The following is a 15,442-nucleotide window of genomic DNA, read 5'->3' on the forward strand; positions in this document are numbered from 1 at the left end:
AGGTGACATCCTAAGAGGAGTGACACCACTGCTTCCCAAATGGCAGAAATGGGCTGTGACATTCACCCACGAACCTTTAAAGCCCTAGAGCTCAGCAGAAGAGAAGACATGAGTGGGACAAGATTCAGTGGATGGAGAAAGGAAAGACTTCAGAGTTCCCTGAGTTCAGAATCTGCTCTGGCAGAACATAAGCTGCTCAATAAAAAGTCAGAACTCAAAAAGTATAGGAAGGTGGGTGTTATTTTTTTAAAAATACTCTTTTAAATTTTTCTTTTAAAACATCACATCTTACCAAATTTTCAGTTTAGCCACAGGAAAATATGTAAATGTAAATACACTTAGTCTGTACATATGATATTGTAATTCAAAAGTATTCTTTTAATTTTGCTAGTTTATTTCACAACTGTTGCCATTATTTCCATTGATATACGGGAATTATAATTAATTACATAATGTACTAGATCCTTGCCCTTCCTGGATAATTAAACAGGCCAGAGAAGGACTGGCTGATTGGGTAAGGGAAGTGATTAATACCTCTTTATAACAAGGCAGGATCCCAACTCACCTGAAGGAGGTGGTTTTACAACCTCTTTTGGGGGGGAAACCTTCCCTGGGTCTTTATGATTCTGGAGATGAGGGTTCAAATCTCCACTCAGCTATGAAACTCACAGAGTGACCTTAGGCAACTCACACACTCTCATCCTCAGAAAAACCCTTGATATGTTCACTTTAAAGTTGCCATAAGTTGGAAATGACTTGAAGGCATACAACGACAAAAACAACAAAGTCCTACTATACTGGATAACTATAGACCAGTTCCCAACATCCCAATCTGGGGCAAGGTACTGGAGCAAGTGGTGGCTTTAGAACTCCAGGAGCTTCTGGATGAGACAGATTATCTAGATCCATTTTCGTTTCTTTTCAGGTCTAGTTATGGGAGAGAGATATCTTTGGTCACCTTAATAGATGACCTACACTGGGAACTGGACAAGAGGAGTTTGTCGCTGTTGATTCTGCTGGACCTCTCAGTGGCTTTCGATACAATCAACCATCAGTCTTTTTATACTTTTCATAGTATCAACTGTATATTTACAGTGGTTCTGTTCTTTCTTGGAAAGAACCTCAGAGGGTGGTGCTAGGGGATTCTTATTTGACTCCTTGGCCATTGGCCTGTGAAGTCCCTCAGGGTTCAGTCTTGTCCCCTGTGCTTTTTACCATCTGCAGAAATATCTGGGAGAGGTTGTCCAGAGTTTTAGGGTCACATGTCGCCAATATGCTGATACCAACTTCTATCACTCCTTTCCATCCAATTTCAAGGAAGTTGTTTCTGCTAAACAAGTGCCTGGCACAGACTGGATAAGGGTGAATAAATTGAAGCTTAGTTCAGACGAGACAGAGTTGCTCCTGGCTAATCAAATAAGGATTCAGCCTGTGTTAGATGGGGTTACACTTACCCTGAAAATACAGGTTCACGGTTTGGGGGTACTCCTGGATTCATACCTGAACATTGAAGCCCAGGTTTGATGGTGACCAGGAGTGCATTTGCACAATTGAAGCAAGTGTGCCAACTGCATCCATTCTTGGAGAAGCTGGATATGGCTGAGGTAACACATGCCTTGGTTACCTCCTGTTTGGATTACTGTAACATATTTTACATGGGGCTGCCTTTGAAAATGGTTAGAAACTTCAATTGGTCCAAAGAGCTGCAGTAAGATTGCTAACAGGGGCTGGTAACAGGGACACACAACATCCATGTTGCAACAGCTCCACTGTCTACCAGCCAATTTCCAGACACAATTCAAACTTCTGGTGATGACCTATAAATCCCTATACAGCTTGGGCACATGCTATTTGAAGGCTCAAATCTCTATCCTGAAGAGGCTCCCTGTCCCACCACATTCACAGGCTTGTTTGGTTGCTCCCAGTTTTCGGGACTCTCTTCTAGGGAGACCAGGATAGCTTTCTCCTTTCCCTCTTTCTGTCGGCAACTGAAAACATTCTTCTGCCATCATCAGCCTTTCGGAAATTGAGTAGGGTTGGCTTTAAATGATGTGCTGTGCTTTTTTGTGGTTCATGGCCCATATAATTGCTTAATGGATTTCAGTGTTTTTAGTGTTTAACATTTTAACCTGATAATTTGTTTACTTGCTTTTTGGATAACTTTATACTTCTATCAAAATGTCTATATAGTTTTTAATGTGTATTGTTTTAGGTAAGTTGTTAGCCACCTTGTGTTCTATTGTTGGGAGGAAGGCTAGCTATCAGAGAATAATAGTACTGTATTTTGTTTGACTTGATACATCACAAATTGTTAATGATACTCTGCTTCTTTTTAAGGTTCTCAGAGACAAGAAATAGTGTGCAAACGGCTGGATGACAATTCTATAGTACAGAACAATTACTGTGATCTTGATAGTAAACCACCAGAAAATCAGAGAGCCTGCAACACTGAGCCTTGCCCACCTGAGTAAGTTCTTAGTACATGAGGTACCTGATTCATTATAGGTCTGTGTTAGATATATTTTCATATGGAAAAAAAAAACCCCTGAAAATACTATGGCTTTTCCATAGCTCTTTGGCGCACCAAAGACACGTCGTGACACCAGTGTGCGGGTGGGCATCAGGCGGTTGCCATGTCCCCACTCTGCCCTTATGCAGGCTTATTTTGCTGGTCTGTAGAGGACCTAAGTTGCTATACTGTTAAAGATGTGTATTCTCCAGACTTATGCACATATATAGGACTGCCTCTGAAGACCATTTGTAAACTTGAGTGTCTTCTCTCCATGCCTCCAGTTTTTTTCCTAATCATAAAAAGCCAGTAAAAGCTGTAAGATTTCATGACAGACACTTTATTTGGCCCTATGCTTATTCAGAAAAGGAAAAGGCTGTGCCTTATCCCAAGATGAGATTATCAGTAACAGTTATTGTGAACACATTTCTATATTGTGTAACAATATAGAAAACTATACTTTAAAATTACTTGTATTTATTGTCATATTTTGTATTGATACCATTTATTACATATTTTATTTTCTGAGAATTAAATAATAATAATACAAATAATAATTATAATAAATGATTTATTTGTAGCCTGCCCAATCACAAGGAATCCGGGCGGGTTACAACAATAAAAATACATATAAAATGCAATAAAGTTAAAAATTATTCTCTCATAAACCCCCCATCCCAATACTAAAATAACAATTAAATAATCAGCATTTAAAAACAATAAAATACAATAGTTATATCATTGTACTTTCACTAGGACATATGAAATATTGCCATTTTTCATTTTCTCACTCATTCAGTAATGTGTACTTGTTAACTATGTGAATATCCATTTGGTTTGTTGAATATATGATGTACTTTTCCAATGTTTTTCTTGAAGATGGTTTATTGGAGATTGGTCAGAATGCAGTAAGACTTGTGATGGTGGAATGAGATCACGAACGGTTCTATGTATCAGGAAGATCGGACCTTCTGAAGAAGAAACCTTGGACAGTACTCATTGTTTAACACACCGACCAATTGAAAAAGAATCCTGTAATAACCAGTCTTGTCCCCCACAGTGGATTCCTTTGGATTGGTCAGAAGTGAGTAGATGAAATAATAAAATAATAACCTTTGTACATTTCAGAATATGTATCAATATCAGTACACCTCTAACTATTCTTCTCCTTTGAACTCTTGGTGTTCTAATTGCAGCTGGTTCAGATGGTGCTTCCCACTTGTTCTACCTACCATATCAGATGTAAAGAGAAAGAAAGCATCCATAGCCGGGTAGGAGTAGATGTGTAGATCTTTTAGGAAGCTGAACATTACTTGAAAGCCAAAATGGATGGCAGCCTCATTCCCATGGCAGTCAGGATGCCACAAGCAGTCAGGAACAGCTAGTCCTTTGCCCCTTTGCAGGGAGACAAGCCTGAACAGAAGAAGGGACTGGGTGGTTGTTAATGCTTGTATGCTTGATGACACTTTGAAACTAACATTGAAACAGCTATTTATTACCCAAAGGGCCAGGCTTTCAACCTACTTTATCAGATCCTGAGGATTACTGAGAAGTGTTACTCTATATTATGTTGGCCATCTACCCTAGTAATCTGCAGACATTTACTGCCTTTTCTTTTGTTCCAGTTTTAACATATTTGTGCAGCCAAACAAAATTGTGGTATAACATTGGAAAACAATACACACAAAGCCTGGTTCTTGAGATTTGGGGGGATGGATTCCTATGAAAATGTTGGGCAAGCATTTCTTCTTTTGCATTCATAATGCTATTAGTCATAGTTAACTATTTCTATTGATCAGAAAGAAATTCTGAAAGCATGTAGTAATGGGGAAAATATTCTCTTTGTTTTTGTTTGCTTATTCGTGTATATTTTTTTGCTGTGTTCACAAAAATTTGGTAATGTGTTTGGTGATTTCCTATTATTCTAGAAAACTGATGTCCTTACTTTCCTTTCTTTTCTAGGAACAGACTTTTTTTTGGGGTTTGAGGTGGAATTTGGTTTTTATTATCACAAATGCTTTTGTTATCATAAGAATGATACTATTGTGTTACAATAATTATCATTACAAAATTGGTTTTTTTAATGTGAAAATAATTTTTACACAAGATTTTCTGAGAGATTTCCTCTGTCTTTAAAACAATTGTTGAGACTTGCATATACATCATTCTAAAAACCCTGATTTTTGATACTGTATAAATTAGCCAATCAAAGAAATGGCTGTAATTTGCTTACTTCTGATTTTATTTAATTCAACACATTTTATACTGTTTTTTAACTCTGAGTTTCTAGAGCACTTTACAATAACAGAACCATTTGTGTATAATTTATCCAGATTTTAATTTTACACTATTTAGTCTGGATTAGTAATAGGAGGAGTAAGAACAATGACACACTGCCTGCAATTACTGAAAATCTTATTCTGCCATCTCTGTGAAATATAGGATTTTGGCAAATATTACTCTCACATTTTAAAGCTTATCTTTATAGTCAGAAAGAAGAGAAACAGGTGTGTGCGTGCATTTTAATGATACTTTATTTTCCCAAGATGGTGAACTTTTTGCACTCTGTCACATTCTCTTCTCCTGTGGAATGATTGTATCAACACAGAACTGTATACATTACATTTGTGCTATTCAGAAACCAGAGACTTCCATTCTGGATGACTTGCAACCTGATATCATACTATTGATAGAAAAGTATTGAAGCAATGATTGAAATAGGCAGAAATACACCCAAAAATACACACACACACTTAAAGTTTTATATTACAATTACCACAAGAGGCTAGTGATTAACAGACATCTGCAGATCACTAATTATAATATGAACAAGTAGACCAAAGGTGCCTTAAGAATTCAGAATATCCTTGCAGAGAAAATACATTAAGGTCCAAAACACACTGCAGAAATAATCCAGTTTGAGATGACTTTAACTGCCCTGGCTTGGTGCTGGGGAAATCCTGGGAATTGTAGTTTATTGTGGCACCAAAGGTCTCTGACAGAGAAAGCTAAATGTCTCAAAAACTGCTGTTCCCAGCATTCCCCAGCATTATCTAGGGAAGTTAAAGGGGTCTCAAACTGGATTATTTCTGCAGTGTGTTTTGATCCTATGATCCTGATCCTCTGCTCCTCATTGATTCAAAGTTGCCAGAGAAAATGCTCCCATCTAAATATATAGGTATAGCTTCTTCAACTCACACAGGACACAAGTGGGCTGAGTAGGCAATGCTAACTGCAGACAGGCAAATCACCATTGGTTTTTCCCATCATAGGTTTCCCAGAGTGAGCACACAATTTCCAATACAAGCTGAATCTTGTATTAAATAGGAATTGTAGAGTGGACTTTGATTCTCATTTTTAAAATGCAAGTATATGGAGCTGTCCAAATCAGTACTGTTAGTTTAATACTAGTTCTCTCTAGACCCTGGCCCCATAGTACTGATGCATTGTTCTTACTCATCTGGAAGTTGTAGTTTTATATATATATGATTCTACATAGGCCTTAATAAACCTTCTCTTTTTCAGTGCAGAAGCAGAAGTATGTGGGGTTGGTAACCTTGAAAATGTGCCTTACAAATGAAAGAAACTGCTTTGTGCAAAGATTTTGTGATAATTTCACTCACCTAGCTTTTGTTATCCACAAATGTTATATCTGATAATTACAATTTGTTATAGGTGTAACAGATACTTTTGTTAAGACCAAGTGATTTAATATATTTATATTCTCCTTTTTCATATTTAATTATGTAAATCATGTATGTTTCTTGTTTCCAGTGTACTCCAAAATGTGGTCCTGGTTTCAAGCATCGTATTGTTCTCTGTAAAAGTAGTGATCTTTCAAAAACATTTCCAGTTGCACATTGCCAAGAAGAAAATAAACCTCCAGTCCGCATGCGCTGTAGCTTGGGCCGATGTCCCCCACCACGATGGGTTACTGGAGACTGGGGACAGGTAATACAAGCAGAGTTGCTCAGTAACTGCAATTTCCCCCCCCAATGAACAATTGTATTACGTCTCTTACAGCCAGTGTGAACAACTGAAAGTGCTTACAGAACAGGATACTGAAAAAAGAAACTGAAGGACATAATACATTTGCAGCCCAGCAACAGGAGCCTCAGACAAATAGCATCAAGACAAATGTTTAAAAATAAGTAGGAGTAGTAAATGCAAATTATGTAAAGAAAAAGATGAAACTGTAAAATACTGTATTTGTTCATGCAGCAAGACTGCAAAGCTTGAAGGAAGAAAAACAATGGTAAAGTAGTTGCAGTGGAACAATGGAATCTGTGCAAAAAGTATCATTTACATTTTGTAAAGAACTGATGGAAACATAAGTCTGAAAAAAATGTTCAAAAGGGTGAAATAAAAACCTTATGGGAGTGTATTATTCAAATTGGCAAACAACACAATAGGGGACACATAACTGTCACTGAGAAAAGAAATTCTGAATGGTAGAAGTGGTAATCCTTGGAAAAAGCAGAATCAAAGACGGAAAAGATGGAAAAATTATGAAATACCGAGACTGTGAGATTAGGTGCCTCTGGGAAAAAACATCTGTTCCTGTAGTGATATTGCTTTGGGAGCAACAGAATGACAAAATATCTGGAAAATATTGCAATTGTGAACAGAGTGATAAAATTTCCAAAAAATATTGCAATTATTATTATTGTTACTATATCTTGGTTTTACCATGGAATTTGTTTCTCAGTTTCAATTTGTTACTCTAGATGCCTAGGCCTAGGGAAAAGTGAGATGATGATAAAGATAACAACAACATCACCATCATTATCATCACCTGGTATGTTTATAGAATGGAGTATTTGCAGCTGAACAACTCTTTATAGTTCAAGATGAATTCACTTTAGCCAACAGGTTATGCTAAGTATCTGGCCCAACTGTCAGACATAATATGCTTCAGTACTGTGCAGCATGATCGAGGTTCTGAAGAAATAAACCTAAGAGTCACTTCCCCTATTATATCACATTTCCATATTTTACATTCATCAAGATTCAAAAGGCTCTTATGGCCTTTTCAGATCTTGGGCAATAAATAATGTGTGATCATTCAAGTCACCTGTCAGTTCATTGTAAGCTGCTCTGATAGCCTTTAAGTCTGAAGGGCGGGGTATAAATACCATAAATAAATAAAATAAATAAATAGTGTTCCCATTGATTTCTTAGAGTTTTCTTAAGCAAGGAATACTCAGGTGGTTTTATAAGTTCCTAACTCTGAAATATAGCCCACAGCACTTGGTATTCATTGGCAGAATTCATAGTTGTTGTGAAAGATGCATTATCCAATGAACCTGAAGGCATTCCTTCTGTTCACCATGTTGCTGTTCTGTTTATAACTTGGTATATGACATCCTTTACTTTCTTTTTTCTCCCCTTTCATGGCCTCTTTCTGACATAGTGTTCTGCACAATGTGGTCTTGGACAACAGATGAGAACTGTGCAATGTCTCTCATATACTGGGCAAGCATCCAATGACTGTCCAGATACTCTTCGGCCTCCATCAATGCAGCAGTGTGAAAGCAAATGTGACAGTACTCCCATTTCCAACACAGAGGGTGAGCTTGGTTTTACTTATTTCTTAAAAAATGCAGAAAAGATAAATGCAAAGGATATCATTCAGAAAAAGTCATCAGCAAAACTTAAAAAGTTCCAGAAAAAAGTTTCTTCATCAATCACAATTCCACTTAGCCATTTTGTAGAGCAGAAAAGTATGCTATTTTCTTGCTCTCAAATAAAACTGAAGACCTGTACTGATCTAGACAGAAGAACTGTTCTTTGTTTCCTTCCTGTGGAGCCAGGACCTGGACTCTGTATTATGTTTTTACCAAGAATTCCAAATGAATGCTAAAACTTATTAGGGGCTTACTTCTAAATCTGGAGCGGCTGGCTAGAATGCCCTGTTTTTTCATACAAGTTACCAAGAAAAAATAACAGATTTCAGGGCTCCAGGTAGATGATTTACTAATTGGAAAATAGAGTGAACAGCTCCCTGATAAGATAGTGTATTGATTAGTTCATTGGCCATTGCAAGCAGATGAGTAGCCTCCATCCACCCAGGACCCTTTGCCTGCCCCATCATTCCCTCGGCTATGCAGGGAATGATGGGGCAGGGAAAGGGAGGACAAGCTTCCATCCCCCCCCCCCCAGGACCCTTTGCCTGCCCCATTGCTCCCTGGGATGTCCAGGGGGTGATGGGGTGGGGCTGGCAAAGGGAGGAGGAGCCTCTATTCCCCCCCAGGATCCTTTGCCTGCCCCATTGCTCCCTGAACTGTCCAGGGGGCTATGGGGCTGGGAAACAGAGGAGGAGCCTCCACTACCACCCCAGGACTCCTTCCCAGCCAGATTGTTGCCTGAGCAGCCCACTAGGAAATGCTTGACAATAGTCCTAATACGAGTTTCTTGTGTTTTTGAAAAGCCTGATGAGAAGAATCCTGGACTGACAATAATCTTTGCCATTCAATACTATTCTATGCATAATTTGAACACCATTTTTGTGCAGGAAACAATGTTTCCTGGGCTGGGGGGAAATAAACCCACAATTGATTTTTTCACAGACTAAATCCAGAACGTCAAAAAAATATTCAAAAACTGAACAGTTTTCAAATACTTCCTTGCAGTTGGAAGAAAATTGCTAAAAGTACTCATTGCTTCATTTGAGAATAAAACTGCAAATAATAATAATAATAATAATAATAATAATAGGATTTATTTATATGCCGCCCAATCACTGGGAATCCGGGCGGCTTACAACAGAGGGGATAACAGCTTACATATCTCCTTTAAAAATGGAGCACCTACATTCTTACAAACAAAACACAAAGAACTCACAAAGTGTGTTAAAACTGAGCTGTGGTATGCATTCCTATATTAAATAAAGGCTAAATTAATTTTAAATATACTCTTATCTCAGGAAACTAGTGTAAATTCTGAAATTAGATGCCAGTAACATAAGCTTAGTTTTTTATCACATATTAAATAGTTAGCAGTTATTGCCTACAATAGTCTAATTAGTGCTTGTAAAAAGCATCTACAGGATGTGTGGAATGCAACAGTTTTATCAGTAAGACTGAGTTGCTTGTATCATACAGCTATCCTGATAACACTATATATAGTTGGCAACTTTAACTACTCATTCATAAATGAGGAGTCAGAAAAGATAGGTTTGTAAGAATGGATGAAATAAAGTGGCAGCATCTTGACATAGTGAATGTCTGCTTCAGCTCTTAACGATTCAGGCTTTTAACTGAAGAATTAGGGCATTATACACTAGGTCTTGGCAAAGTGCCACTGACAATGTCAATATTATATTTGTTATCCAGAGTGAGAGACTGATAGCTTTTATTTGCAATGGCACAAAAGCAGTTGGTATGTATTTGATATAGTACATCTGTTCTTTTAAAAAGATGATTTGTTAAGTACAGATGGCAGCTTAATCCAGGTTTTCAAGATCATCTGAAAGTACTGTATATCCTTTTCATCTTTTCTGATACAGGCATCGCTTTCTTTTTATGATTTGCCCTTTAAAGCATTTTAGGAGGTGAAAACAATATATGACATTATTTATTATTATTATTATTCCACTTTTGCCCCAAAATTGAGACTCAAAGTGGCTCACAATTTAAAAGAATGTTACAATTAAAACATACAATTATGTGAGTGTTAAAATTAAACTAGTACAATATTAAAACAAATAATACAATAAAAGAATAAAGTATAAGTAAAAAGATAAAAGCTCTTAAAAATAGTCCCATTAAACCAATACAGCACTCTTTCTGTTTTCTTTCTTTCTGTTTTAAAAGCCTGTCTGAATAAAAGAAAAACCTTTAGCCTGTCAGTGGAAGAACTACAAGGAAGGAGTCGTTCTAGTCTCCCTAGGAAGAGAGTTCCAGAGTCTAGGGGCAGCCATAGAGAAAGCCCTCTGTCATATCCCTACCATCTGTGCTTGGGATTATTATTTTATTATTATTATTCTTTATTTATACAGATTTGCACAGCGCTGTACATAAAAACAATAAATATAAAAGAGTAAACCTGCCTATGGCGTACAGTCTAAGAGGGATGGTGGTGGGGCTGAAAAAAGGGCTTCTTCTGATGATTTCAGAACCTGGGCCAGCTCATACAGGGAGATACGATCTGCTACACAGCCTGGACCTGAGCCACATGGGGCTTTATAGATCATAAACAGCATTTTGAATTGTGCCCGGAAACAAACTTCATATGGTCCACACAGAAGCATTGTATTAGAAGGACACTTTGGTCAGATCCTATAAGAAAGAACGGGAGTAGACAATGTCTTTGGCTTTATTGGAAACATCAGTCTGAGAATATTTCCTATGAATAAATGCTATTCCTGGAAGGTGGACTGCTTCAGAATAGATGTTGCCATAACTATCTACCCACAAATCAGGACAAGCAAAAGGCCATGCAGTATATTCTCTTGGATCACTTTGAACCCATTTCCTTTGAATTTCCACCACTGATTTTAACTGGGGTTAAGGGATGTATGTGCAAATATTGTCGGGAATTCATTATCACAGTTATGAATGTGCTACTTAGAGTTATCTAATAATAACTGATGCATTTTCATGATCCCTACATATTCAATAGTGTGGGAAACACATTAGAGACTGTTGAAGATCCCAAATGAAGTAGTATCTTTTCTTACCATACTAATGTGTTGATACCAATGTGTTGGTATCAGAGAGCCATATTGAATCCTGTGCAGAGAGACAGATGAGACAGAAAATAAATAAATAAACCTGCAACCAGCTAAGCACTGAACTTGCATAAATGTTCTTAGTAATCCTGATTATTTTAAGAGTTCCTGACAGCTTCAGTGATGTTTTAGTTCAAAGAGCAGCTATAGGGTGATGGATGGATTCCAAACATAGTATTAAACATCACAACATTTGGGATATTTCCTTGATGAGAATCAAATAGCTCCTTTAAGAAAAGTAGAAGAACCATCTGTCACCCCCCCCCCAAAAAAAAACCATAATCCACACACAACTCATTGTTGTTGTTTTACCCATTTTAAGTGATCCTATCCCTAGAGAATATTACAGCTATGGCTGGAAATAGCCATTGGTTGAGATCTGCATGCAGTTTCTGAATTTTTAAATTGTTCTGAATGTAGTAACTATGCTGTGCCATTAGAATGAGAAGTTCATACAGAGGACAGAAGGACTTATTTGGTTTTGTTCCTTTTTTAAAGAAAATATGTAATTATTTTGGCTTGTTTATGCCTCCAATAGAATGCAAAGATGTGAATAAAGTGGCCTATTGCCCACTGGTGCTGAAGTTCAAATTCTGCAGTCGAGCATACTTCAGACAGATGTGCTGCAAGACCTGCCAAGGACATTGACCCACAGAAACTGAAAGTGCCTTGTTATTTTCATTGTGGAAATGTGTCCATCAGAGTTTGCTGCAAGTGCAACCAGACGTATGTCCTTGTAAATGCATCACCCTGTGGAAAATGTAACCACTGGTCAGCCCCAGCTGACAGAATTTCATTATTTTAACTTCTGTGAAGTGGGATTTATTCATCCAAAGTGCTGGACACACTATAAGGAGGGCATGTCAAAATGGAAAAATACAAACAGTGCGTACAGAGTAACTTATGGTGGAACATATGTGTACTTTTGACTAAATCCACTAGTCTGTTTACCTCTTTGGACCATTAAGATAATTTTTATAATGGACTTAGCAATGACACTGAATCCATTTGTATTTAATATTGTTTAAAATGTAGCTGTTATGGTTTGGTCAACTACAAAAGTAAAGAATTTTTAAAATCTTGTCATAGCTTATAATTAATAACTATTTTATCTTACTACATAGCACCACAACTTAACTTAAAGAAGTGGGCTTGGGAATATTATTTTAGAATGAATATAAATCAGAAGTAAAAGAAATGTATTTTCCTTTGTTCATCTAATTCTCTGAAGAATAATCCATATTTCCTGAAGACTGCTGTGAGCCATATCTAAAGCTAAACTGAACAAGAACATTAAGAAACATAAAGTTAAGAGATGCAACAGTTTTTCCCGGGATGCATCAAATAATAAACACATACTGCAGGTTTACAGCCATATTTCCATTTAACCATCACACCCAGATTTCCACTAAAAGGGAATATATCCATACATTGGAAGAGTTATACACCAATTGTGAAGATATTTCATAATATTTTACTGCCTACGTAACATTTCAGTTAGAGAGGATACCCATTTTTCAGATGTTTAACTGGTTTTTAACTACCAGCAATAAACTGTGTAGTGGGTCTTCTAACTTGTGCTGAAAGGTGCAGTGAATTTTTCCATTTTTCCTTCACTGAAACAATAGGGGAGCACTGATTTATGAGAGACTATGGAGAAGAGTGAATATGGTTGCATCTGGTTTTGGAGATTCCTATAAAATAAACAACCAAAGAGTACCTAACTTATGGGAAACTTTCAAGTTAAAGTACCATAGTTTTTATATTCACAGTTTCAATTTATTAATATGCTGACTTGTATTAAATGTGAAGCCAAGCTCCTTGGGTAAAATAGATTCCAGAATCCAGTGTGAGCTAATACTAATGGCCATACTTCTCCCCCATTCCCTGCTTTGTCAGTGACACAACAAAGAGATAAGGAAAGTGGGTACTTGTTTATATTATTATATTGTACTTGAACACTTGCAGTTTGTAGCAGGTACTTGATGAATGTGCTTTTGTGTCCAACTTGCCTCCTTTGTTGTAGTGCAATTGAGATGATGTGAACACCACCACCTTGTATTAACACTAAAAGTCAAATGGCACTTTTATAAAAAAAATAATACTCTTAATGAGACAAGCTTTTATAACATGTATATGATATCTAAATGTGTCAGTATATTTAACAAATTGCAGTAAGCCAAATGTGTTGAACAATATTAACTAATGTGAATTAACAGGAAAAACAGAGTGAGAGAGAGAGAGAGGGAGAAATGGGGGGGAGAGAGCGTGTGTGTGTTGTACTATGCAGGAAAAAATACTGACAATCCATCAGTAGGGTTTTCTCTAGCCCATTCGTTCATAACCATCAGATTCCTGTCATATTCTACCTCTTGACAGAATGTTTCACTTCCATTATACTTATGAGCAGAAGAATTCATTTCTGGCCAATTTGTTTACTCAGAGCCATTTACTGCTCAATTGCAACGAACAGAGGTCACTGAAATGGAAGTTTAGAAATATACATTTTGTGAATTCACATGTAAGTGTGAGGGCAGTGTAGCCATTGAGTGAATGTCATTTACACATCAGTCTTTTAGAGTGCAATCCTATACATATCTACTCAAAGGCAAGTCCCAACGAGTTCAGTGGTGCTTACTCCCTTATAAGTGGTATAGGATTGTAGCCTTTAGGAAATATCTTGGTGCTAACATGCCTTGACTAACTAAAAAATAATAATAAAAGGGATAGGTATCGCAAGGGCATTTTCCAGGCAAGACACTACAATCTATAATACTTTGGTTTGCTCTGAGACATGAATATTTATTAGTTAATGTGTCTTTTGAATTAAGAAAAAGTGATGGGATTTATTGAAACAAAACTTCTTTTACCTCACACAACATCGACATTGCAAAGAGTGTTTCCACAAACACATTTTGCTCTTTCATTGGTGCTAGAAGACCAGAGAGTCCAATGTTTACTCTGCAGCACAGAAGAGCACTGAGTTTAGAATTTAAGAAGCTCCCTGGAGTAATGTTGACGTGCATTGCTGAAGGGAATGATACACAGAATGTATTGGGATTACAAATGGGCTGACTAGTCGACCTAAATAAAAACATGAATAAAAGAGGTAAATCATTGGTTTTCACAGCACAGGACATTGCTGCTGCTACACTATAGCCATCTATATAATCTAAGCTAAAAATATTAATATTATATTCCTAAATAATGGCAATAAAACCATTTGTATAGGCCTTACAAAGATGAGAACCCTAGAAATTCAATGGTGGGATACTAAATTTACAAGTAATTATTGGTATTTCCATTGGGCAGTGCCACCTTCTATAAGGCCTAAAGCTCAAACTATCTAAATATACACACCTAAAAACTACCCATTTTAGAGGGATCTTTATTAATGGTATGGATGTCACATAAATTTCCTTAACAGTACAAAATGGAAAAAAAACATGCTATTATTGTGATTAGTTGCTTCTTATTTTATGCGCAGTATTAATGTGGTACACTGTTACAATGTTATTTTTATTTGCTTTTGTAAATTATATGCTAATTTATTTCCTTGTTTCCTAACACCTGTTCTTACATGTCATGCATTCTGCTGCTTGTAACATTTGAGGCAGTAAAATTCCACACCAGGCACAGATTTGTTTTTAATATAGATAATTTAGTAAAATAAAAATGCAACTTTGAAGAATGAGCCTTGTGGTAACAATCTGTTCACTGACATCCCTGTGCCAGAATTTTGCAAGCACAAATATTTATATCACAGAAAGCAATTCTGAAAGTATATTTACTTTTTAGTCAGACACCACATCAAATCATGTCTGTACTCTCTCAGTCTTGTCCTTGGCTGTTGTGGAAAAGCCATGAGATACAGCTCACCAAGTACCAATGCTGTGAGTCCCTTGTTCATTTTATTAAGGCCCCAGTGGAGATTGCAAGGAAATACAATTTCATGTTAACAGCATTTGTCAGGATGCAACCATTATATTTTTCAGGGATGCATTTTTGCCTCAGCATGAAAAATTTATACTACTACTGCCCTGGAACTGCTAGGTAGAAATGGCAGACTAGGGTATTGCTGGAAATATGGAGCATGTGGTAAAACATTTGTGTACTTTCCAATTACCTCATATACAGAACCTGGAAATGTTAATTTTTAAGACTCCAACTACTACTGGGGAATTCTGGGAAATGTATTCCAT

At 36.9% G+C, this 15,442-nt stretch overlaps 1 protein-coding gene across 1 annotated transcript in view; it reads left to right on the forward strand.

Moving 5' to 3' along the window:
• ADAMTS6 (ADAM metallopeptidase with thrombospondin type 1 motif 6) overlaps nucleotides 1–14,937 on the forward strand; it is a 174,954-nt gene extending 160,017 nt beyond the window's left edge. Inside the window, exons 21-25 of the mRNA XM_089495161.1 lie at nucleotides 2,338–2,467; nucleotides 3,389–3,593; nucleotides 6,284–6,460; nucleotides 7,923–8,079; nucleotides 11,779–14,937. Of these exons, the coding sequence (XP_089351287.1) occupies nucleotides 2,338–2,467; nucleotides 3,389–3,593; nucleotides 6,284–6,460; nucleotides 7,923–8,079; nucleotides 11,779–11,888 (779 nt within the window). The 3' untranslated portion in view covers nucleotides 11,889–14,937. The remainder of the gene's footprint in view (nucleotides 1–2,337; nucleotides 2,468–3,388; nucleotides 3,594–6,283; nucleotides 6,461–7,922; nucleotides 8,080–11,778) is intronic.
• The last annotated feature ends 505 nt before the right edge of the window (nucleotides 14,938–15,442 follow it).

The sequence above is a fragment of the Sceloporus occidentalis genome, unplaced genomic scaffold (assembly GCF_023333645.1).
Source record: "Sceloporus occidentalis isolate IW3139 unplaced genomic scaffold, rSceOcc1.0.p SCAF_1, whole genome shotgun sequence".
Classification (NCBI taxonomy): Eukaryota; Metazoa; Chordata; class Lepidosauria; order Squamata; family Phrynosomatidae; genus Sceloporus; species Sceloporus occidentalis.